Source organism: Pochonia chlamydosporia, chromosome 4 (assembly GCF_001653235.2).
Source record: "Pochonia chlamydosporia 170 chromosome 4, whole genome shotgun sequence".
Taxonomy (NCBI): Eukaryota; Fungi; Ascomycota; class Sordariomycetes; order Hypocreales; family Clavicipitaceae; genus Pochonia; species Pochonia chlamydosporia.
In genome coordinates, this window is record NC_035793.1 from 1,596,195 (window position 1) to 1,621,007 (window position 24,813).

The 24,813-nt window shown below is 50.4% G+C and overlaps 7 protein-coding genes across 7 annotated transcripts; 4 read left to right on the forward strand and 3 right to left on the reverse strand.

The window, feature by feature from the left end:
• Positions 1-637: 637 nt before the first annotated feature.
• On the reverse strand, positions 638-2,345 carry VFPPC_07912 (1,3-beta-glucanosyltransferase; the record flags this gene model as incomplete). The annotated part of the gene is made up of 2 exons (XM_018286702.1): positions 638-2,182; positions 2,265-2,345. The coding sequence occupies 2 exons, from the start codon at positions 2,343-2,345 to the stop codon at positions 638-640; spliced, it is 1,626 nt and encodes a 541-aa protein (XP_018143431.1).
• Positions 2,346-4,155: 1,810 nt separating this feature from the next.
• VFPPC_17871 (hypothetical protein) lies at positions 4,156-4,524 on the forward strand (the record flags this gene model as incomplete). The annotated part of the gene is made up of 1 exon (XM_022429545.1): positions 4,156-4,524. The coding sequence occupies one exon, from the start codon at positions 4,156-4,158 to the stop codon at positions 4,522-4,524; it is 369 nt and encodes a 122-aa protein (XP_022285401.1).
• Positions 4,525-5,503: 979 nt separating this feature from the next.
• VFPPC_16011 (hypothetical protein) lies at positions 5,504-5,755 on the reverse strand (the record flags this gene model as incomplete). The annotated part of the gene is made up of 1 exon (XM_018293764.1): positions 5,504-5,755. The coding sequence occupies one exon, from the start codon at positions 5,753-5,755 to the stop codon at positions 5,504-5,506; it is 252 nt and encodes an 83-aa protein (XP_018143432.1).
• A 932-nt stretch (positions 5,756-6,687) lies between these two features.
• Positions 6,688-7,721, reverse strand: VFPPC_07915 (hypothetical protein; the record flags this gene model as incomplete). Its single annotated transcript, XM_018286703.2, has 2 exons — positions 6,688-7,311; positions 7,374-7,721. 2 exons carry the CDS (start codon positions 7,719-7,721, stop codon positions 6,688-6,690), a joined length of 972 nt encoding a protein of 323 aa, XP_018143433.2.
• A 1,167-nt stretch (positions 7,722-8,888) lies between these two features.
• VFPPC_07916 (hypothetical protein) lies at positions 8,889-9,464 on the forward strand (the record flags this gene model as incomplete). The annotated part of the gene is made up of 2 exons (XM_018286704.1): positions 8,889-8,936; positions 9,003-9,464. The coding sequence occupies 2 exons, from the start codon at positions 8,889-8,891 to the stop codon at positions 9,462-9,464; spliced, it is 510 nt and encodes a 169-aa protein (XP_018143434.1).
• A 1,797-nt stretch (positions 9,465-11,261) lies between these two features.
• Positions 11,262-13,234, forward strand: VFPPC_07917 (ATP-binding cassette sub-family F member 2; the record flags this gene model as incomplete). Its single annotated transcript, XM_018286705.1, has 3 exons — positions 11,262-11,843; positions 11,909-13,050; positions 13,108-13,234. 3 exons carry the CDS (start codon positions 11,262-11,264, stop codon positions 13,232-13,234), a joined length of 1,851 nt encoding a protein of 616 aa, XP_018143435.1.
• Positions 13,235-16,732: 3,498 nt separating this feature from the next.
• VFPPC_07919 (SNF2 family helicase/ATPase) lies at positions 16,733-23,268 on the forward strand (the record flags this gene model as incomplete). The annotated part of the gene is made up of 4 exons (XM_018286706.1): positions 16,733-17,788; positions 18,239-18,562; positions 18,674-23,027; positions 23,105-23,268. 4 exons carry the CDS (start codon positions 16,733-16,735, stop codon positions 23,266-23,268), a joined length of 5,898 nt encoding a protein of 1,965 aa, XP_018143437.1.
• Positions 23,269-24,813: the final 1,545 nt, after the last annotated feature.

The following is a 24,813-nucleotide window of genomic DNA, read 5'->3' on the forward strand; positions in this document are numbered from 1 at the left end:
CAGTTTCGATTTGCTCACAACGACATACCCCTTGTGTATTCGCACCATGAGTTCCTTCCGACGTGGTCTGTTCGCCTTCAGCATCCGCATTTTGTTTAGATGAGTTGTCCATGTTGACGACACGGTGGCGGAGACCGGACAAGCTTAGTTCGATCAGCACCCAGATGGATATGTGACTAGAAGATATCGCAAGTGGAATCTGCTTGCAGGAAGGCTTTTGTTTAAAGTTGTAGATGAATGCTCCGGGTATTGTGGTACAACGCACAAGCATGGTGATGATCAGCCCACATCCAGTCAAAGGTGACGCCACCAAATCGATTTGATGCTCACCCCGCCAAAGCCAAAATCAAGTGGCGTCTGGTGTCATTGTAAAGTAAACTACAATGTGTTGGTACCATGTCACAGCGTGCACGTGTAATAGAACTTAGGAACATGGCATACAGGATAATGGCATGCGAGAACCATTATAAACGTGGTTTATCCTTATCTATCTGCCACGAAAAAAGTAGGCAACACCAACGATGCTTGATACAAAAAGGGTCTTTAAGACAACAGCAAATAAGTCCGAATCCGACACCGGAACAATACACTATGGATGTTCCAAGAAAAACTTCCCCCAAGGTATATATCACGTAATTTACAGAGCAACCATACCAGCACCAACGCAGAGGGCCACCAACATGTACAGACCAACGGCAAAGTCGCCGATGGCAAAGACTCGGGCAACTGGGGCACCGTGAACAGCAAAGCTGTCGCCAGTGCTGGTAGCCTGGGCACCGCCGCCACCAACAGGGGCAGTGGCAGTAGCAGCTTTCTTGTTGATGTCGCTGGCGCTGGCCAAAGCATTGGAGCAAGAGGAGTCAGAGTTTGCAGTCTGGAGCTGAGCAGAACCATTGAAGTCGCAAGCATCCTTGGCCTTCTTCTGGCTAGTGTAGTAGGCATCGAGGACGTAGGCGAGCTTCTCCTGGTCGTTGCACATGCTGTAGGCTCCGTAGACGCCGGTGGTGGCGTTGCCGTTAATACCGACGCAAGACTCAGGGGAGGCCTTGCAGATGAAACCGAAGATATCGCCGAACTTCTTAACGGGGAGATCAGACTTAGGGACGCAAGCACGAGACTTAGCCATGCAAGAGCACAAGTTCTTATCGGGTGAGGGAGGGAGGGCCTTGTTGGCTTGCCAGTTGTCGGTCAGCTTGGGGCATTCGTTCATCTTGCCGCCAGGCTTGTAGGAGGACATCTCGACAGTCTTGGGGTCGGATTTCTTGATCTGGTTCTTGAGGGCGTCGAAATCCTTGAGCTTGGTGGCCTTGTCGCCGGTGACCTTGACCAGACCGTAGTCGTTGGCCTCCTGGTAGTACATGTAGACGATACCACCGCTGAAAACACCGGTCATGGCATCGGAGTAGAGAGCGGCAGTTTCGTCGAAAATACGGTTGGCAGCACCCTCGTTGTTGCAACCATACTCGGCAAAGAAGACGGGGACAGAGTAGTTCTCGAAGAACTTGACCTGCTGGTCGTAGCCGGACTTCTGCATGGAGCTCTTACCGCACCAAGAGTAAATGTTGTAGCCCCAGAAATCGATGGACTCGTCGACAGTGTTGCAGTTGAAGTAGTCGGCAATCTCAGCGCGGATATCCTTGTCATCGTTGGCGGCGTAGCCAACACCGAGCCAGCGGGTGATCTTCTTGTTGTTCTTGATGTAGGCCTTGGAATCACGAACAGCGGCCTTGACGAAGGCAGAGGCACCAGTGTTGTTCTTAGCGTTGGAAACCTCGTTACCGGCGAAGAAACCGATAACGTTGGGGTACTGAGCGAGTTCATCAATGACGGCGGTGTAACGAGCGAAGAGATCAGTGTTCCACTGAGGAGTGTCACGGTTGATGGAGTTGTCGGGCTCGCTAAGATCGGAGACAACGTAGATGCCAGCATCCTGCAACAGCTTCATGCAGGCGGCGTGGTCGGCTGTGGGGTCAATGGCATAAGTTCGGATGACATTGGTGCCGAGCTCCTTCAGGAGAGGGACGTCGCGCTTGCAAATCTTCTCGTCGGAGAGAGGGTCGACGTAGTTCTTCTTCTTGGTATCAGCTCGCTTTGAAGAAGAGCCACCAGCACCGACTTCCTGCTGGTAAGCAATGCCCTTCATGTAGAACTGAGTTCCGTTCTTGTAAAAGAACTTGGAGCCCTGTGCGAATGCAACGGATGGAAGTGTCAGAAAGTTGTCCCTTTGTTCACACGTCTAGTAATTGGTCCACTATAGAGCATACCTTGACTTCAATAGTCTGCATCTCAGCGATGGCGCTCCCGGCGAAGGCCAGGAGGGCCAAGGAAAGCTTAGCCAGTCCCATTGTGATGTAGTTGCAACGGTGTAAATGCTAAGGCGTGTTTGATGCTTGTTGTTTCTTCGGTCGTTGCAAATATAAAAAGAAAAACTCTAGTGGTATGTTCAAGGAGTGTCCTGAAAGTGGTTCAAAAATGCTTTCAATCGCGTTGTGGGTAAAGGAGTGTCAGGAAAGGCTAACAAATGAGGCAGCCAACCTCTATTGGTTAAAAAAAAAAATTAGAGAGGATAAAAAGAAGAAACAGACGATGACGGAGAAAAGATCACAAAACTCAAAACAGTTCTGAGATCAGGAAACGAGTGTGGTTTTGTCTGAAGGAAGGTTGTAGGAGGAAGGAAAGAAGCAAGCACCATCCATCCAGCCAATACGGGGCATGTGGACTAGCAGGACAAGGTTGGTGAGGTCGGCAAGGTTGGGCAGGGGGCGTGGTTCATGGGATGGAGAACAATGAAATTGGCCGACGCCAATCCCTCTAAATGGGTTAGCAGGGTGGGAGCGAGCAGGACATTGGCTCAGGTTGCGCCAGGGTGCTGATGCAAGGTACGAGATGTCGAGGAGCAGACGAATGGGCGTCGCAAAGTGAGACCTTGGACAGACCGCATCTCGTCGGTTCCCTTGACTGTTCTGTGCCTTGTTTGCCTCTCATTGCTTGCTTGTGCTGTCTGGTCCAGTTCATCGTTCATCCCTTGAAGCCTCGCCGTCTGCACGCCCCCATCAGCCAGTTGAGACCCAGACCTGGACTCCACTCCTCCTGGCTCCTCCTCCTGGCTCCTCCTCCTGGGCATTGCGAGGCGCAGCACTGCCACCAGGTGAAGCTTGTTTGGGCCGATCCGTCCAGGGGTAATGTCTGCCAACACCAATCTTCATGCTGCTGTGGGCATTTCATGACTTGGATCTTCGTAGTGGCGACGGTGTGGAAGGACAAAAAGGAGGCGGTACCGTGTTTTGCTTGTCTGATTGGCACGGCGGTCGGTCACAAATCAGTCAATGCCTGCCTTCTGTATGGAGCCTCTTGAGCCTCTCTACCTGTGGTTTCGCGATGAGATCTTCACATCCTCTGGAGCGGTCTGCCGCCTTTCCGACGAGCCCTGAAACGCCAAACTCTTCGTCCATGGCTGCTCCACGGCTTCAGTCACTTTTGTTCGTCCACTCAACCACTGCATTCTTGTAGAGGTTGTCTGGTGCTGCCCTGGCATGCGGTCCGCCGCCACAAAGAACAACCTTAACCAAGGATGGTGGGGCCAAATATGGTCAGTCTTGAAACTGAGGTGCCCTGACTGCTTCATTCTGTGTTGGAAGGCAATTGTCTCTGCTTCATGGTGTTTGCATCATGGTGTTTATTTCTTGGGCTCCGTATATCAACAGTCTGTGGGCATATTCACGTGGCTCCCTTGAGATATCCATCTCTCCTTCCCGGCCAGAGACAACCTGCGATAGACGAACTGATGCATGTCCATTGATGGTGGAATAAGGGGCTTCGTGTTCGAATGTTGTTCTCCACTCACAGATACCTTGGATTCTTGGATCCAAGAGAACTCTGAACCAGACTTCACAACCAGCAGACACACGTGAGAAATCGCAGGAGTAAGCCGTAAGCTGTTGCCGTAAGCCTCTCTTCTCTGTTGCAAGACATCATGACATACTGCTTGACTCCCATACAGTGTCAAGACATGTCAATCCACCTTTCCCGTGATGTGCGGTTGTTTCATACCAAGCCCTTGCACGTCCTTGCAAGTCCTCATACAAAACCCAGTTTGCCGGTCCATAAAATGGTGGCGATGTGGTTACAGAATGCCAATCCGTGCCAATGTTGTTCATGAGAGATTTGCACTCACCAGAACTGTCGTCATACGCCGAGCCATCACCATTATTAACAAGCGACACTGGAATTTTCCAAACATATGACCCAGTTCTCTATGGAACCTCAACAGGATATGCTGTTGATGCATACAAAAAAAGAAACAGAGGCTCAACTGATGACAGTCCGCCACACCGTGCAGCTTCAACTCCACCATTTGCCATCCTGTCATCCCATCAAACCCATCCAAGCCATCTGCCTTCCAAGAATTTCTACATCGCCACTGTTTCCACCTTTCGTTATCTCCAACTCGTCTGCCTATCAAATACCAACCATGGCCGTATTCCCAGTTCTTTCCATGTCGTAGATTCGGTACGCGTCAACTAAGCCATTCGACCAAGTCAAGTCCCTCGTCGCTCACCGTCCTTGCCCAGCCCTCAGCCCCTTTGGCCATCCGCCATGTCGCCGACCGTCAATTTTGCAGTGTTGTTTTCTTCTCGGCAACTCTTGGCTATGGGCAAGATAGTCGACTGACCACGGTACTGGACTCCATGTCGCCCAGCTTTGCCACGCCTGGAAGCAATTTCAAGAGATATTTCAGGCCCCAGCTTACCTGCACTTCTACCAGCTCTGAAGGCTAAGAATCTTGGCTGTTGCTTGGCCGCAACCCTATCTCATATTGAGATATCCCTAATATCCACTGACTTACACTGCAACAGTTCTTGGCTTCGAGGATGCTTGCTAGTGACTGTCGTCTCGAAATTCGTTCGATATTGGAGGCGTCCACAACGAGCTTGTTTGGTCTGTGCCGTCCCTCATCCCTGTGTAACCCAATTTCAATTTCAATCGGCGTCATGGGATTTCTTTGTTTGCCTCTGCCGCTCAACCCGTCCTGATTGCCGAGGATCCGTCTGAATATTTCTTTGGCGGTGAATGCGTCCAGTGTCTGACCCATTACCGTCCCCGGATTTTGTAATAAACAGTCCCAACTCCATACAGGACGTAGTCCCACATGTTATGTGTCGTTTGCAGGATACTGTTTCTCCGATGAGGCTCTCTTGGATCTCGGGGAGCGTCGTAGTATCGTCCGTTGTGGTAGATTAACCGGCCCATTTTGTGAGTTTGTGGTTTTCACTTTTGAGTGTTTGCTGACGTTTTGAGTTGGCGGGTCGGATTACAGATTCATCACACTCACGACGTCGAAAACGCTCTATTTAAATCACAATGTCCATCCTCTTCTACCAGGCATCTGAACAGAACAAGCCATGATCACAGGGCTGAGTAATGCCGCTGCCTCCGCTGTCACGCGCCAGTAGATGGTGGTGTGCCACAGTTAAGTTGCACAGCCGACTGATGCGCTTCACTGTCAGCCCAGCCTTATTCGCCCCCGTAATCCCATCATGTGTCGATGGTTGCTCCCATCATTGATCTGCACTGGGCATTTCTGCCTGGAGCATTGGGTACCACAAACATTTGCCTCGTTATTGTTGCACGTGTTCATTTCAGCATCCAGCAGTAGTCTTGCGCTGCCTCGTCGACCTTTGACCCTCTTGCAGATGACGATCGTCAGCGCGTGCCGACTAGTGGGACCGGCACTCACCATCAGGGAGGCGAGCATCTCAATATCCTACATTTAAATTTCAAAGATAGTTATGCCTCTATGCGGTACGGAAAATCTACTGGAGGTACCGCAGAGGGAAGAGACAGCTTTGCTGCGTACAGAGTCCAATGCTATTTAAATAAGTTCCTCCACCAAGACACAGCAACGTCGGTGTAGCCAAGGCCAGTTTGTTATATGATACATCCGACATGTCACAACTTACAGTGTTCTGTAGGTCTCAGGTCTTGAGCAGCACAGCCCCGATGCGATACATCATGCATACTCAGGACTACAGTGGGGAGGTCAAAAGTATTTAAATTTTCAGAAGGTGAGATATAACGCATATCGCAGTGAGTGCTACGACATGTCGAGATGTGTTAGTGCATACTTGGACGTGGGCAAATACTTTTTACAACAGACTATAGTAAGGGGCAATGCTGTCTCTGTCTCACTAATTAATGTGGGATATTCTTGCAGCTAAATACAATGTTCGACAAATGTATCGCATATTGCCCGGTGTACTCGAACAGCATGATTTGTATTTAAAATTGTACGACCTACACATCAGCATGTCATTCTCAAATTTAACCGTCAGCAGGCAATGGCGGAAACCACCCAGCATTAGCTCTAATCCAGGCACAAGGTGTAAGATCAAGAATGGAAAATCGTCGTCATTTCAAATTTACGCCAGGCCCATATGCTTATTCAGTTGCTAACCATCTAATTGTTAAAAAGTCGACTTTCATATAATAAAGTTCTTCCATGACGCTTTCGAGAACCGCTTGACCTTTTCGAATTGACATTTGGCTCGTACACGCCAGGCCCCAAAGTGTCTTCCCTAAATTCGTAATATACGGCAAAAGCTTGTCCAGATTGCTCCCCGGGCTGAGAATCTCGAACATCTGATCGAGAAATTAAAAGAGACTATCTGCCCCGTGTTGAGCTGCCTACTATCGCAGCACGTGCTCTGGTCCGAACGGACCGTATCTTGCACCAACCCATCCGAAGGTTCTGGGGCCAACGATATCCGAGAGGTCGACTAATACGCTTGATTTCCAGTTTGCCTTTCTTGGCGACAGACAATGGCTGAATCCAACACGCCAGAGGAATTCCAACACCGACTTCACTACGTTAGGGTCGTTGTCAGCTTCTTCCACAAACTCATAAACAACCGCTGTGTAGTTTTTCGTCTTGTCAATCGATCGAACCATCTTATCAACTTCAATATACGGTGGGTGTAACTTCCAGGGCAAATGCTTGTACAGTTGTTCTCCCGTAAATTGTAGCCACCCGTAGCACTTTCTCAGCCGAGGTATATTGTCGGCAGAAAAATGTAGCAAATCTGCTGACTCTACCCCGATTTTCCGCTGACGAGCCTCGTCAGAAAAGGCAAGCAAGTTTTTGTCGGCATCACGCTGAGATTTGGGGTCCGGATCGAGCAGAATCGGTCCATGCTGATTGTCCGCCTTGGCTGCATCCGACACTGCCGCTTCAATCTGCTGCAACAGAGCAGCATTTTGACATTCTCTCTGAGCAGCAAAATAAAAGGGAGGGTCGGGCTCTGTCTCCCAAAACTAGGGGAGAATTAGTACTGCGGTCTTTTCTCTCTCCGTCAAAGGGCATGCCAGCAACGTACAAGCTTCAAGACATATGTCAGACCGGCATTTCCGACCCGAATTTTCCAATTATATCCGTCAAGGCCGCCGCCGAGACCTTCGCCAGTTCTGACATCGCCACCAGATTGGAGCCGTCCGATGAATGATATAGAGTCTATATCGAAAGGGAACTTTCGCAACCGCGGCCTTTTGAAGTCTTCCTTGGTGCAGCTAGGGGGACACCCAGGGTCCATGATCACTTCGTTGAGGAAGGGCACTTGCATTACTTCAAGTTGCCGTTGCCGCCTCTCGGCCATGAGCTTCATGTGCCTCTCTCTCCTCTTCTTCTCCAATGGATTTGGTCGACGGGTGCCTATTTTGTATTCCATGTCTGTACCGCAAAGCACCGAACCGTAGCTGAAGGTTGAAATGCGGCGACTTTCCAGTCTCGTGAGTCGTACCGTCTGGTACAGTCGAAGCAATGCTGAGTTGCTTGGGACAGAAGGTGTGATATATGTAGACTTCACGCTGGGTGCGTTGTGCCAGGAGGAGTCGCGTGAATTGGACCTTGGCGGCCACGGACCATTTTGACTGTCGTACAAGGGGGACGAGCGCCCTCCTACGTGAAATTTCCTTTTTCCTATCTTTTGGATTTTCTGAAGTAGTTGTTGTAATAGCATTCAAAGCATTTACAGTGGCGGCAGAAGTATTTATACTCGCAAAGGGAATTTTATATTGTAGGGTATGCGAACATATATTGAGATGTGTTAGTGCATACTACTTGGATATGAGTAAATATTTTTACCACAGGCTGTACTTGCCCGATCTGTGCAACTTCAGTTGCTCTTATAAGTGGATTGCTGCCAAGTTGAACTGCGATCCCATTGCCTCATGCTCGTCATCCTCTTCTTCATCGTGCGGCTCCTGCATTACCCCATCCCGGGTAACCTTTTCAAAGACCATCTCCAAATTATTGTGAGATCTAACTCCACGTTCCGGCGTGTTTAGCCTGGAATGCTGGTGACTAATGCAGGTGTCTTCATACAAAGACATCATTGCCAGGGCGGCAAGAGCGAGTTATGCTGAATGGATCGCATCTTGGGATACGCCAAAGAATGGCCCTGTACTCGCAGTAAGATCCCAGCCCTAAACACTGCCCCTATTCTAAGTAGAACTCGACGGTGCAATCGGATCACTCGACAACTCGGCTGGACCACTTCTAGTTGACCGTTGACAGAGCCTCTCGCAGTGACTTGGCTTGCGAAACTGAGAATATCGGGCTCGTCCTGGCCAAATCTATCATGATGTAATTAATGGAGTGCAAAATTGTGGGTAGCACGCAGCTTGGCTGCCAAACCTCCAAGTCGGACATTCTTGTCCGCCAGTGACTTCATAATGACCAACTCATTGACCATGATGTCATGTCCAATGCACCGACTATATAATTTAGAACCCTTAAAAGCATGTTGAGACTTTTTACTGCTGTATGTCACAATTTCAGAAGACGTTGAACTGAATTACATCAAAAACATTCAATTCTCGCAAGTTATCACAAAATGAGTTCTGTTCAAACTCGCAGTGGAGCGACAAGTGCTGGCACCAAGGTACGCATCAACCCACCGCCATATTAATCCTTCCTAAAGCAGCTCCATTAATCTAACACTCTTAAGGTTGACGCCGGCAAAAACGCTCCAGTTACTCGCGAAGGTGCAGGCCGTGTCCCTGATGAATCCTTAGCCGCAGAGTCCTACAGAGCTGAGGGTGAATTCACCCAGAACCGCAACGCTGAACCCGATGGCCCCAATGCTGGGCCAACGGGACAGTCATCTGGTACCATGCCTCGCTCCTATGCGGGTGAGGCACCTTCATATGTCAATAACCAATACATTTCGGATAAGAACGGACCGCACGGAAAGAATCTGAAAGAAGGCGGTTTCAATGACAGAGATGTACAAGATGGCGTCAAAAAGGCATTCAACTCAGAGCCTGGTTCTATCAACGATCCTAGCAGATTAGCAGAAGTTCAATTTGAGCAAGTCAAGGCAGCAACGCCTCGAGTGGCTTCTACTAGGGAAAGTGAGTTGAAGACTGGCACAGCATATGATGGGTTGGACCGAGATGTCAACGCTTAGGGCTGGATGATGGAACTAGTAAAGAATAGTTAATGTGCAGTATGTTACGGGAACAAAGAGATCGTTTCATGTCAAAAAGAGATGTTCTTTTATTGGGCAATACAGTGCATAATGGATCAAAAACGATTCATGTGCATTGAGGGACGCCTTTAATCTGCTGCCTGGTGCTGTGGTACCACTCTACGCCACCATCTGTGGGTGGCCAATATCATGCCAAAAAGTGCTTGTCTAGGCATCAGTTTTCAGAGGTTTAGTTATTTATCTCGGCGGGGAGGCAGGAATACTGCGTCCGACATTCTTAAATCGCACCACAGAAGGATACATCACAGCTGAAAACGATATTGTCTATATTATGACACGTATAGTGGTGAGACCTGCTACCGAGGACCACATGGGCAATAGCATGAAGTAAGGCTCACAAGAACAAAAACAAACATAAAGAAAGCGGCTGATGAGGTTACAGCTGCGGCTTCTTGTCGTTCGTGGGCCACGTTTGCAGCTCACGGTCCCAAGGTATTCCGCAGGGGACAACCCGCAACACTTCATCAGAGATCAACTCCAAGATAGTAGCCACCATGACGGATGTGTCACCAAGCAATGCGCAGATATTCCATGCTCGGCCACAGGAGGGTACAGCAGACTCTACGTTCGTGCATTCAAACAGCGATAACTCCAGACAAATACCGAAGCCATCGACCAGTTTACCGTATCCAGGGTACGTTGAAGGCGAAGAGGAACTGGCAAGACGCCGGTTAGGGGAAATGCAGCCTCAAGTGGTGCCTATGGAGTTTATAATTCGGAAATTACAAGGTTGACGATGTTATCGTCGGAAAGGGATATTTCGGGATCATAATGCACAGTTTGAGTGATGAAACATCGGCGGTAGCAGGCTGCCATTGAGGCGAAGGGTCCCTTGAAAGACAAGGTGGCGGGCATTGTTCATTAAAGCAAAGGCAAAATGTTATACCCTCAGCAGTCAGACTGATTTAGACACATATAATAGACTGTGAACTCAAGTTTGTTACAGTAACTGGACAAACACAAACAGGTGAAGTCGAATTAGAAATCCGTTGACAATTACAGGTTGGTCGCTTCCTCTAGGGTAAGCTCATCTCTCAGGGTGGCCAAAATTTTTATCAAAATCTTATCGGGCAAGAACGGAGGCACAAAAATGACGTCAAGCTTGTGCAAGTGGCAGCCCACCAAAATTCTCAGTGACGGTGCGCAGAACAAAAAAGCGTGTAACTTCGACCGGAAGCACCGAAAAATGGTGTATCATTTGCTTTTGGCCAGGAACTCTGGTACATCTGTTGACTGCAAGGTTTTGCTTTCTTTTTTAGCCTTTACTCAGACAAAAGCCTCCTGTAACTGTGGCGACGCCGAAGGGATTTTGTGTGTGCCCTGACTAGTTCATGCCTTAGTTTGATGCCTGACATGTGTTTGAGCAATGGCATGGCGAGAGTCAGAGTCTTATCGAACCAAAAAAAATCTGGCTGCGCCCCACCATAAGAAAAATCACCCCGCCTCCATTATCTTTTTCTACCTGCCAGGCTCTCGCCAGCGAAATCTCCATTTGGCTGTGCTACACTATTCTTGCCGCCTGGCTCACAATTTCGCAGAAAGATCAGACCCTTTCTTTTTGCTGATCTAGTAGTTGTGCTACTGTCTTCTAGACGCACGACGATATACGGCATTCGATTTCGACACCTCCCTTGAAGTCGACAATCCTTCCCTTCGCCGTTCCCGCATTTTTGTCCCTTGTTCCTTATCGTCGTTTTTCCAATCTTTACCGCCATCATGCCTTCTGCTTCCAAGGAAAAGAGACTCGCCAAGAAGGCCGCCGAGGGCAAGCTCAAGGGCGGAAAGGGCGCCAAGTCAAAGGAACCTGAGCTCGATGCCAACGGCAATGTTATCCAAGACGATGCTCCCGCCACTTCTGGAGAGAAGTTGGACGAGGTCAAGCGACTTGCTGAGCAGATGGACAAACACGGTATCTCTGATCGAGTTACCACTGGTGTTTTGGCATCGACCCAAGCCAGCAAGGACGTCAAGATTACCAGTACCAGCTTGGTCTTCCACGGCCGTGTCCTCATCACCGATTCAACCCTGGAATTGTCCTTCAGCCGCCGATATGGTCTCCTCGGTGAGAACGGTTGCGGAAAGAGTACCCTTCTCAAGTCTATTGCTGCTAGAGAATTTCCCATCCCTGATCACATTGATATCTACCTTCTGAACGAGGGCGCTCCCCCCAGCGACCTTGGTGCCCTGGAATGGGTCGTCAGGGAAGCCGAAAATGAGATGGACCGACTGGATAAGCTCGCCGAGAAGTTGCTCGAAGACGAGGGCCCTGAAAGCCCTGTTCTTATTGACCTTTACGATGTATGTGACACTCGAAACCTACTCATGCTGCCTACACTATGCTAACACTTTCCCTCTCACTATAGCACATGGATAAGATGGACCCATCAACCTTTGCTACTCGTGCCTCGCTCATCCTCACTGGTCTGGGATTCAACAAGAAGACCATTCACAAGAAGACCAAGGATATGTCTGGTGGTTGGAGAATGCGAGTTGCTCTGGCCAAGGCCCTCTTTGTCAAGCCTTCTTTGCTGCTTCTCGATGATCCCACCGCTCACTTGGATCTCGAGGCTTGCGTGTGGCTCGAAGAATACCTCAAGAAGTGGGATCGCACTTTGGTGCTTGTTTCACACTCCATGGACTTCCTCAACGGTGTTTGCTCGAATATGATCGATATGCGCGACAAACAACTCCAGTACTATGGTGGTAACTACGACTCTTACAGCAAAACTCGTTCTGAGAATGAGACAAACCAGATGAAGGCATATACCAAGCAGCAAGAAGAAATTGCCCACATCAAAAAGTTCATTGCCAGTGCAGGTACCTATGCCAATTTGGTCAGGCAGGCCAAGTCACGACAGAAGATTCTGGACAAGATGGAGGCCGACGGCTTCATTCAGCCTGTCACTCCCGACAAGGTCTTCACCTTCCGATTCGCCGATGTCGAGAAGCTACCCCCTCCCGTTTTGTCCTTTGACAATGTCACATTCTCCTACTCTGGGGACCCAGCTGATGACCTGTACCGCAACCTGGAATTGGGTTTCGACATGGACTCCCGAACTGCCCTTGTCGGCCCCAACGGTGTTGGCAAGTCGACCCTGCTGCGTCTCATGACCGGCAAGCTGTCCCCCACTGGCGGTTCGGTTACTCGCCACACTCACTTGAAGCTTGGTCTCTACTCTCAGCACAGTGCTGAGCAGCTGGATCTCACCAAGTCGGCACTCGACTTCGTGCGAGACAAGTACAAGGAGAAGTCGCAAGACTACCAGTACTGGCGTCAACAGCTCGGCCGATACGGTTTGACTGGTGACTCCCAGACTGCTCTGATGGGTACTTTGTCCGAAGGCCAGAAGAGCAGAATCGTATTTGCTCTTTTGGCTATCGATGGCCCCAACATGCTGCTGCTCGACGAACCTACCAACGGTCTTGATATCCCCACCATTGACAGTTTGGCTGATGCCATCAACGCCTTTAGCGGTGGTGTTGTCGTCGTATCCCACGACTTCAGGTATGTACAGATCACCAAACTAGCAGAAAGAAACCCGATAAACTAACTTGTTGATAGACTATTGGACAAGATTGCCAAGCAGATTCTTGTATGCGAGAACCAGACTATTCAAGCTTGGGACGGCAGCATCGGCGAATACAAGAATTATCTGCGCAAGAAGATGATTTCTGCGGGTGCAGTGTAATCGACATGAAGCTTGTGCAAGATGAACATAAAATTGAATAGTTGGGCATAGACGGGACGACCAAAAGATGGCATGATAGGGTTTGCGACGACATGGTATATAGCGGCGATCGGCATAGTCATCAGGAATGACAGGGAACAGGAAACGCCGCATTGACGCTGAGGCATGGCCGCGATACCCTTTAGAAGTGAGTTGCATGCATTCATGACAAGACGTTTGTTACGGGATAGACTTGGCACTTTTTTTTCTCATTTGTCGCTTTTTGGGATTAGTAGCTACAATGGCCTGCACGAACAGCAGACGTCCTTTAAAAGAACTTGTTGCATACGAAATAGCCGGATGCAAGCTTGGCAGCTGAAAACACTGCGTGAATATATGCGTACGAGAAGAATATTGAGACGCATGTTATGTGAGTGGTTTCATCAGAACAGCGTGGAAAGCAGGGCTGGGCTTCGTACTGTGATTTAGGCCAATCATTTGCTCCCCACGTTGCGGCTTGTCCAATTGGGGCAAAGAGCGGGTCTGAGGCCAAAAATAAACCAACGAGCTTTTTGTTGAAAACACCACCACAACAATCGCGGGAAAAGCCCAAGTTTCTGGACTTATGAAGTGACTGGGCGTGCTTTCGCTGGGATGACACTCGTTTTCAGGAGCTTATTTGTGGCTCTGTGGGAGCTAGTTCTGACACGGGCTCTCGTTAGCAACACATGGCCTTGTAATCCACTTTACTAGGTATGTGAGCATCGTAGGCAGTCAATGACTGCTCTTCGTGATTGAGCAGTGGCACTGTTTGCTCAGCGCTTACGGCCGTGATATAATCAGGGCCACTGCGCAGCTCGGTATGCTCGCTGGCCCCTCTGTCCGGACGTCTAGAGTTAGCGAAATGCATACACACCGAGCGGCGGCCATGGCAAGAAGAGACATTATTCCCACGGCATCGTGAGGCTGCATGGAGATTTCTGTGTGACGAGAAAGTCCGGAGGACTGGTCGGCTGCGCTGCAAAACTACCAGACAAGGTTGGGTTCCACAGCGTGGGCGGCTACTGTGCCTTGTCGCCTGCATCGGCTGGTTTGCTACTCGACAAGGTTTGATTGAGCGATTCCCCTGCCACGTTGTTCCTAGGATGGGTGAGGTAGTACTATTGTCTGGTGAGTTTTGTGATTGCGCTTGTGTTTATGCGTCTGGCTGTGCAGCTTCGGTTATTCTTTAGGTTTGTTCATGTTCACAGAGGAGTCAAGTTCTGTTGTTTTCACGAGCTGGCGATGCGGAAACGGGCAGCGTGCACACATGACTGGAGGCAAAAGGCTATTTTCGCCTGCCTGGTCTCCATGTGGCCGTTGGTCCTTCCGCCCGGGCTGCACCAATCGACCCATGTTCATCAAACTCACCCAAATATGGAGTACCTGGGCATGGCTGGCGCACGCACGGCACACCACCCACGCGCGGCAACAACGTTCGCTCTCAGTGGTACCTGCCTGCCATGCCTTGCCTTCCATGGACGTGGACCGAGAGTAGCTCCCGCTGACAGCACAGATTCCCGCATACGTGCATCTCAGAGCCGAAGGCGGCTGCTCATTGGCCGCAGAGGTTTTTGCTGGCTGGTCCCTGACGATGTTTCCTAGATGAAAGCCGATGGGGGAGGGGCGTGCATGTGTTGACTGAGGGAGGGAAAAAAAATTTGTGGGAGCCATGGGCAGCTTGGTCTTGTGGGTTGACGATTGTTGACGTGGGCGAGGTGAAAATGTGTTGGCCACGGTGGAATTGGGAAGCGAGAGTTCGATGGGGAATGCTTTCGATCCTGGTTGTGTCTAACGATTGGGGGCAATTGTTCGGGTGGTCGAGGTTTGGTTTGGCTGATTGGAGGCGGGTCTCGTCCAAGTCTCAAAGGACATGGAGACGATTTTCTAGTCTTCCCAAGTTGGTCGGTGCTTGGGGCGGAAGTACCCACTTGCCCTTGACACCACCAAGGGCGTTGCGGCTTGCGGCTTCGCACGATTTGTGCCACACCAATCAACTGGCGAGGGTGTCCGGATGTCTGTGTGTTTTGCTTGCCTTGTGTCTGGTCTGGTCCCGTACTCCGTATTGTTGCTTGTTGGGGAGAGATCGATCGCCTTTCCCGTCGCGCACGCAACTTGACATTTTTTGGTCCAGATCCCGCAACAATTGCCACCCTGCCTACCTGCCAGCAACCCAGTCCGCATTTTCATCAAGAATAAATGGTGCGTCAACTTGGTGACCCGACTGACTTCCAAGAAGCATTTCCCCAGGTCTGAGTCGCAAGGTATTACATAGATGGATCAAGCATGCGTGGAGTGACGAATGGACTGCTGAGGTTCCAGGTTTGTAGATTCTTGCATCGGCGCGGCTTGGCCGGCTCCAGCTTCCAGCTCCAGGACCCAGAAGCCAAGGCCCCAAGGGACCAGACCTGACATTGATGATCAAATGGATCCGTTCATGTTTCCGCCTGCGTGCGTCCTGGTGGTCCAAAATAAGCTCGGTGCGAGCGGCTGTATGGCAAGGCAGGCCAACACACAGCAGGTCAAACTGGATGCCCTGCTGCAACATCATCCGCCATCACGGACTCGGCATTGTCTGGTCTGGTCTGCACCAGCAGGGCATCACCACTGGCCTTGTTTTGCTGCCGCCGATGCCCCCTTTCCCATCTCGCAGTCGAAAGTTGTGACCAGCGCTTGCATTCCGTGAATTCCACCCATCGCATCCATCTTTTTGACTTGTTGTCTCCATGTCAACACCATCATCACCGCTTGCCCCAGACCCGAATGACACATCGCCAGTGCATCAAAGAACACAACTATTCCACATCACCATCGCATCGCACCGCACCGCACCGCATCGTTTCGTTTGTTGCGCCCCTCCCACCCCTTGGCACTCAATCTGCCTGAATAAGCCAGCTTGCCATCCACCCGAACGAGGCTTTTTGCAACTATTCCACGGCAACTGTGAACAATCGAAACTTTCGCTCTGCATCAACCTTGCTCTTCGTTTTTTTTACACTTCGCGCCATCGTTGGCTTGCGGCTTTTGCATCTCCCCGCGACACCACGCACGGAAATCTCTGAACCGGGCCATAAGCTGACGGTCTTGCTCACACGCGACAAACCCCGACCAAACCAAAATTTGCCTTCCCCTCTCGCACGTATGGGTTTGTCGCTTTAGACAACCTTTTCTTTTCTTTATTTCTTTATTTTTTCTTAATACATACACACTGCTGCTCGTAGCTGGAAAGCTCGACCCCACCGTTTCTGATAGAGAGTCAGAGACACCACACGGTCCGGAGTACCTGACCGGCTGGTCTTGGCTGCGAGTCCAGTCGCGAGTTGCGGGTTGATTAGTGCGTGCAAGCCGTGCTGGTCGCACCAAGATCGCCAGCGCTGCGCTGTCTCTGTGCGCACAAGAGACTGGAAGCGCGATTATATATTAATACCTGGGGATTTGTTTGCAGCGCGGCGCAGCGCAGTCGCAGTCGCAGTCGCAGACATGGACAGCAACTTTCGATCGACGGTGCTGCAGCGGCCGCAGATTGGTGATGGCGATGGCCGTGAGCAACGCGACAGAGACAGAGACAACCATGCACCAGGACAAGGAAATGAAAATGGTCGCGGACTCGTTCAAACTGGTCTTGGACCTGGACCTGGACCTGGACCTGGACATCTAGATGATAGACACCATCCGCGAGACATGGACTCTAATGCCAATGTCAACGCACAAACTGGTGCAGGGAGCGCAATGCACCGACACATGCACTCAAACACGTCCTTGTCCATGCCCTCGTCAATGTCAATGTCAATGTCAACCACAATGGGCTCCAGCCAGAACTCTAACATTGGCTCCTCCACAACGCCGGCCAGCTTCAGCCTGCGCTCCATCTCACCAACCCCAATCCGCTCCGCCCACGCCGAGTCCATCTCTGGCTCTGGCTCTGGCTCTGGCTCAAGTTTCCATGGTCCTCCTCCTCCTCCCTTTTCATCTCCTGGCAACAACACCAACGCCAGCAACGCCAACTCGGGCAGCGGCCATCATCACCACCATCTTCATCACAACCAAGCGAGTGCCCGTGATCTCGCCCTCGGTCACGGTGCCATCACGAGCCCGCCGCTGCATCACAGCTCCCACACTCAACAACACCACGCCAACGGAAATTATCGCGAGGACCTCAATCACGCCTCCTTGACCACGGCTGCTGGTGGTGCAGCACCCGCATACATGGCGTCGTCTTCTTCAACACCAGCACCGCCTGGTGCCTCTCCGTCCATGCCGTCGACTTCATTGTCCTCGAATCCATCGACTTCTAATAACCATAATCATCACCACCAACACGGCGCACCCCCATTGTCGCCTCGACACGCCCCAGCCTCATCCGCGTCCAATTACTATCCGCCACCTGCCTCGTCGCCCGAGTCTCGTCATCAATCTCATCTTCACTCTCGCGACAAACCTGCATCAGGCAGAGTCTACGACCCCACGACTGACACCACCAAGGAACGCAGGGTATCCGACTCCTGGCACAACGCGCCCCAGAACTCCACGCCAAAGGTAAGCCCGCGCTGCGCTGCCCAAAGCCAGTCCACTTCTTTTTTTCTCATTTGACTCGTGCACGGCACTTGTTGCTTCTTTCCTTTGCAACACTTAGCACTTGACACTTGACACTTTGACACTTGGCCAAACCAACCAAGCAAGCCCACCTTCTATTCATCTCCTTTGCTCTACCCCCCTTGGGAATTTGCCATCATCACCCCAACACCAAGACTCCAACTCCAACCCTAGGGCGAGGCGAATCAAGAGAGACAAAAATCCATCTCCCCAATCAAGCTGGCTTCATCGCAGCTACCCCCGATATCACCTTGACCCTTTTTTTGCCATCCGGGCATCTTCAAATCAACCACCGAAAAATTTCCACGTCGCCTCTCATAATTGCATCATGGCTGCAATTTCTTTCGCATCACGCGTTTTTTGACCTTGACTAATTGGACCTACCCTCTGCAGGCTGCTCGCGATCCTTACCCCTACGATCGGACGCCTGCCGACCAACATCACTCATCTTCCTACTACAGCAACGGCCATTACACATCACCTCGACAGTCGTACAATCGGCCTCGGAGCCCGCTCTCTCATTCACATCCCAACCTGCCTGTTGGCTCTCACAGTCCACCAAGCCGCACGGCTCAACTCACTTCTCCTTCACAAAGACATGTGCCTGCAGCCACTTTGAACTCATCAACAAACGGCTCCTCAGCCATGTCGACCGTCATCAAGACAGAGCCTCGGGCCGTATCGCCCTCAAAACCCGCGCCTGTATCATCGACAAATGTGAGTTGCATCAACATTTTCCACCCCCTTTCAAACGTTTCGTCTTACCCGGAACATTGATATGTTTGAATGATTATCCAACAAAGCTAACCTCGTATGATGATGAACTAGACCCCCAGCCGATCAGCCGATCCCATGTCCTTCTCCAATATTCTCTCAAGCGCAGAACCTGCTCCCAAGCCTGCCCCCGAGCCTCGTGCTCCCACTCCCGAGCAGGCCCCTGAGCCAGAACAGGATGCAGACACTGAAGTCGAGCCCGAGAAAGATATTGAGACTGAGCCGGAGCGCCCTCCAGCGAGAAAGACTGAGCCTGTGGTGAGAAAGAAACCTGGCAGACGACCTACCAAGGGTCGTGCGTCAGATATTAGGGAGGCTGAGGCCCCCAAAGGCAAACGCCGCTCTTCAATCAAGAGGGAATCTCCCCAACCTCGATCTGCCTCCAAGCGTCTAGCCAATGGCCAACCCAAAGCTAGCAAGACGTGGTCCAGCGAAATGGAAAGCAAGATTCAAAGGTCCGAAAATCAGATTGACAATGACGTCTCGGGCCTCGACCCGACTGAATTCGACGAGCAAGAGTACAAAGGACGCGCCCACAAGAGACGTCGCGTGATGCTTGACTTTGACATCGAGCAGGGCCGTCTACGCCGTGATGAATACACCAAGGCTGTCGGCAAAAAGTTGGGTCTTCACTCGGAACTCGGTAAGCGACGATACGATGATGTCTTCTATGACCAGGCGCTTCACGAAGTTCGCGAGCAAGAGCTATTTGCCGAGAAGGAGCGCAAGAAGGATATGCAACGCAAGCGTCGTCGTGAAAAGTCCATGGCTGTCACCATTGAGCTCAAAGAAGCCGCTTTGGCGCGAGCAAATGCTGCTGCAGACGAGAGTGAACGTCAAAAACACCTGCGTGATGCTGAGCGCGCAAGTAAAAAGGCTCAGCAGACGAAACTTATCCTTCAAAAGGGAATCAAAGGGCCAGCACGCAACCTGGAACTCAACTTGGAGGGTGGTACCATGTCCAGCTTCCTGGCTTCCGATGCTGAGACTCCCAAGAAAGGCAGAGGCAAAGGCGGGAGACTCAAGAAATCCAAAGAACAGAAGAAGGCCGAGAAGGACTCTGCTGAAGCAGCCCAAGCTTTGCTTGATGCCGGCAAGGAATTGCCTCCCAAGGAGGAAGGTAAAGTTCGCATCAAGATCAAGGGACGCCCTAAAGACAAGGATAGAGACAAGGACACCGAGAAAAGCAGCAAAGAAACCAAGGAATCTGCCAAGGAAAAGAAGGACGAAGCCTCTGAGCTGGAGAAGAAGTTCACCTCCAAGGGCTACAACCAGATTTACGAACAAATTTGGCGGGATATGGCACGCAAAGATGTCAACAAAACATTCAAGATGGCCGTCGATTCCTACGCAACCAAGGGTTCCAACCTCAAGAAGACAGCTATTCTTGCTTCGAAAGAAGCCAAGCGGTGGCAGCTTCGGACCAACAAAGGCACCAAGGATCTTCAGGCACGCGCTAAGCGTGTTATGCGTGACATGATGGGCTTCTGGAAACGCAACGAACGTGAAGAGCGTGACTTGCGCAAAGCAGCCGAGAAGCAAGAGATCGAAAATGCCAGGCGGGAAGAAGCGGACCGCGAAGCTGCCCGCCAGAAGAGGAAGCTCAATTTCCTTATTTCACAAACTGAACTCTACTCCCACTTTATTGGCAAGAAGATCAAGACCGACGAAGTGGAGCGGAGCACAGACAACCCTGAAATTGCTCAACCCAGCAGCGACATACCAAATAGCAAGCTTGACATTGCAGAGCCGTCTGGACCAGTTGGCAATAGAGTCACGGACTTTGAGAATCTTGACTTTGACAATGAAGATGAGACGCAGCTGCAAGCCGCTGCCATGGCAAACGCCCAGAATGCCATAGCAGAGGCACAGAAGAAGGCTCGCGCGTTCAACAATGAAGGCGACTTGGATATGGATGAAGAGGGCGAGATGAACTTCCAGAACCCAACTGGGCTTGGAGAAATGGAAGTCGAGCAACCCAAGCTCATCAACGCTCAGCTCAAGGAGTACCAGCTCAAGGGTCTCAACTGGCTGGTCAACTTGTATGAACAAGGCATTAACGGTATCCTGGCCGACGAAATGGGTCTCGGAAAGACTGTGCAGTCCATCTCCGTCATGGCGTACTTGGCTGAGAAACACGACATTTGGGGCCCCTTCCTGGTTGTCGCACCTGCGTCGACGTTGCACAATTGGCAACAGGAAATCGTCAAGTTCGTTCCCGAGTTCAAGATTCTGCCGTACTGGGGAAGTGCGCCAGATCGAAAAGTTCTGCGAAAATTCTGGGACAGGAAGCACTCGACTTACCGCAAGGAGGCTGCTTTCCATGTCTGTGTTACGTCATATCAGCTGGTTGTATCAGACGTAGCTTACTTCCAAAAGATGCGATGGCAGTACATGATTCTTGATGAAGCCCAAGCGATCAAGAGCTCTCAGAGCTCTCGTTGGAAGTCCTTGCTCGGCTTCCATTGCCGAAACAGACTTTTGCTGACTGGTACCCCCATCCAGAACAACATGCAAGAATTGTGGGCGCTCCTCCACTTCATCATGCCGTCTCTTTTCGACTCCCACGACGAATTCAGCGAATGGTTTTCCAAGGATATTGAATCTCATGCGCAGAGCAACACAAAGCTCAATGAAGATCAACTCAAGCGTCTGCACATGATTCTTAAGCCATTTATGCTTCGTCGCGTCAAGAAACACGTGCAAAAGGAACTTGGCGACAAGATTGAACTAGATGTCTTCTGTAACCTTACGTATAGACAACGGGCATACTACACCAATCTGCGGAACCAGATCAACATTATGGACCTCGTTGAGAAGGCCACCATGGGCGATGATCAGGATTCGGGTACTTTGATGAACTTGGTTATGCAGTTCCGAAAAGTTTGCAACCATCCTGACTTATTTGAGCGCGCCGAGGTCACTGCTCCCTACTCCTTCAACTACTTTGCTGAAACTGCCTCTTTTGTTCGAGAAGGAAGTACTGTCACGGCTGGCTACTCGACTCGAAGTCTCATCAATTTTGAGCTCCCATCGCTGGTCTGGACGGAGGGTGGTCGTATCAACAAAGCGTCGAGCGAGAACGCCAAAGCCGGATGGCGCAACAAGGCTCTCAACCATATGATGAATATATGGACGCCTGAGCATGTGCGTGAGAACTCGCGAGATTCCAAGGCGTTCTCCTGGCTTCGATTCGCCGACGCTTCCTCTGGCGATGTCTACAAGGCCACACATGAGAGTCTCTTTACCCGCGCGATGAATGAGCTGCAAAAGAAGGACACCCTTGGTCAAATGCCAATCATTTATGACGAGGAAGAAGACAAGAAGTTCACGCCCGGGCATGCCTTGTTCAAGGTCCGTGCCAGGGAAAATCGCCGTCCGCTGGCTGAGATTACCTCCGACGGTGTCCTCAACAAGCTGATGAATGTTGCGCGTGAGAACTACGACGATTCCGGCTTGAGTAGGCTAGAAGTTGCCGGCCGACCTCGTGCATCGGCACCTCCCGTTGAGCTCGTCTGCAACACCATAAGTGCCGTTAGGGAGAGACAAGAACTCTTGTTCAACCCTGGCATTCGCAAGGCTCTGTACGGCCCTGCTCTATCGGAGGAGAAGGCACTTATCGAACAAAAGGTGCCACTCGAACTGTACCCTTCACGCAGCCTTCTTCCCAAACCCGACAGCGAGAGGAAACGATTCACAGAATTCGTGGTCCCTTCGATGCGCAAATTTGTTACCGACAGTGGCAAGCTGGCTAAACTCGACGAGTTGCTATTCAAGCTCAAGAATGAGGGCCATCGTGTCTTGCTCTACTTCCAGATGACTCGCATGATTGACATGATGGAGGAATATCTGACGTACCGCAACTACAAATACTGCCGCCTGGACGGTTCCACCAAATTGGAGGATCGACGTGACACGGTACATGACTTTCAAACTCGGCCCGAGATATTCATTTTCTTGCTGTCTACACGTGCAGGTGGTTTGGGAATTAATCTTACCTCAGCTGATACCGTCATCTTTTACGACTCAGATTGGAATCCTACCATTGATTCACAAGCCATGGACCGAGCTCACAGATTGGGTCAAACGAAACAGGTCACTGTGTATCGTCTCATCACGCGCGGCACCATCGAAGAACGAATTCGCAAGCGAGCTCTTCAGAAGGAAGAAGTCCAGCGTGTGGTTATCCAAGGAGGCGGTGCTAGTGTTGACTTCTCTGGTCGCCGTGCCCCTGAGAACCGCAACCGTGACATTGCTATGTGGCTGGCTGATGATGAACAAGCTGAGATGATTGAACGACGTGAGAAGGAGCTCTTGGAATCTGGAGAGTATGACAAACAGAAGAAGAGAGGTGGGAAACGCAAGAAGGCGGAGGCTCCCGCCAGCTTGGATGATATGTATCATGAAGGTGAGACTTGTCAACAGGATTCTCTTGTCCTGATTTATACAATACATCTGGGACAGCATTGACTAACTTTTGCATAGGCGAGGGACATTTTGATGACGGTAGCAGAGCTGGAGCTTCTGGCACAGCAACACCTGCGGAAAGTGATACCAAGGGTAAGAGAGGGCGAGGAAAGGCTGCTGGGAAAAGAGCCAAGACGGCCAAACAGCGTCTCGCAATTGCGGACGGCATGGTTGATGCATAAAATGAGATGGACAAAACACTCGTTTTACCATTTTCTTGAACGTTTATGTTTTATTTGGACGATCTTGCTATGGCAAGCGCCTGCGTTTGTATTAACAGAATAAAGGGGAAACTGGGATGAAAAGGAGTGCAGGGCGCGTGGACTAATTGTTAACATTTTTTTTTTTTGCTTGTCTCTTGATACATTTAAACAAGGACAAAGACGAAGGCGCTGAAGTCTTCAGAGGTGGCTCGCGGTTGCTAGAAGATCTGGATCTGGTCGGCTGGCTTGATGGAACATGATTATTGCCTCAAGGAAGGGAAGGCTGCTAGTTAAAGACATATAAAAGCGCGAGTTGTATTACTATTGATAGACGGGATATATATATAAGCACTGTATCATCTCTGGCCAAACTCGAACCTAGTTTAATGTAATGTACTTCCGGCGACAACCGAACTCATATCGATCCCAACCTTTCCTAGCAGTCAATGAAGCAGACTAACAAGCCCTCTTGCATTCTTTGGGACATCTCGACTATGCATTGATGGTCAGCAAAATCTATCATGAATGAGTCAAATGTGAGTCTCATACCCAGACGTCAAGGCAGGGTATAATTTGGCAGAGTCTTCTGCGTCCCGACCTGCAATCCGCATCGCATTCAACATACAAGACGTTGCATTTTGAGCAACAGAGATTTCCAAAATTAACCGGGGAGGCTCGCTCAACAAGGTGAACATTGCCCGCTGTAGAGAGCGGCGCAGGGGGAAACGCAATGGCCGGGAGGGCAAAGAGGAGGAAATTGAAGGAGTGCATTTTGATTGTGCTGCTTCTGCTGTTTCTGGGATGTGGGCTTGTGGTGTTGAGTGAATGAGGTGAGATGGATTCATGTGTGTTTATATGGACATCTGGACTTATTGGGGTTTGTGCTGTGGTGGTTATAATTAGTACTTGGTTGATCTTGTTTGTGTTTGGTTGTATTAATAGGTTGTGGTGTTGGCATGATGGGACGTTGCTTGCTTTGGGATGGGGTTATTGCTATGAGTTTTGTGAGTGTTGTTTACGGGAATGAGTTATTTGGGGGAGTTGCTTGAATTTGTTTGGTTTATGGATGGATGTTGATGTTCTAATTGCAGAAGGTTTGTTATCAATCAGTCCGAGTTTTGATGTCGGCTTGCCTAAGAGAGGTTGCTAGTTGCTATGCCCTATTTTTCCAGTTTTACGTAGATGATGAATAGAAGTACCTAATTCTATATACTTGTGCTATACTATTACTAGCCTTGCGATATGGCCTCTCGATCTGCCGTTTTTATGAACAGTGTCCCAAGTTTTACCACACCAGGGTATGGGCCGCAGAGATGTAGTATTGAGGCTCATTAGTGAGCCAATTACAGTATCTTCTTCTCTCTTCGCCAGGATCATGCCTATGTAAACTACAGTTTTGTAGTATACTGTATTGGTGAAACATTCAGCATTAAGCTGTAAATAATTCGCAATGGAGGACTGTGTAGATGGTCTCGATTCAGGTGTCACCATTGAACGGCCACTGCCTCGATAAGCTACACCACT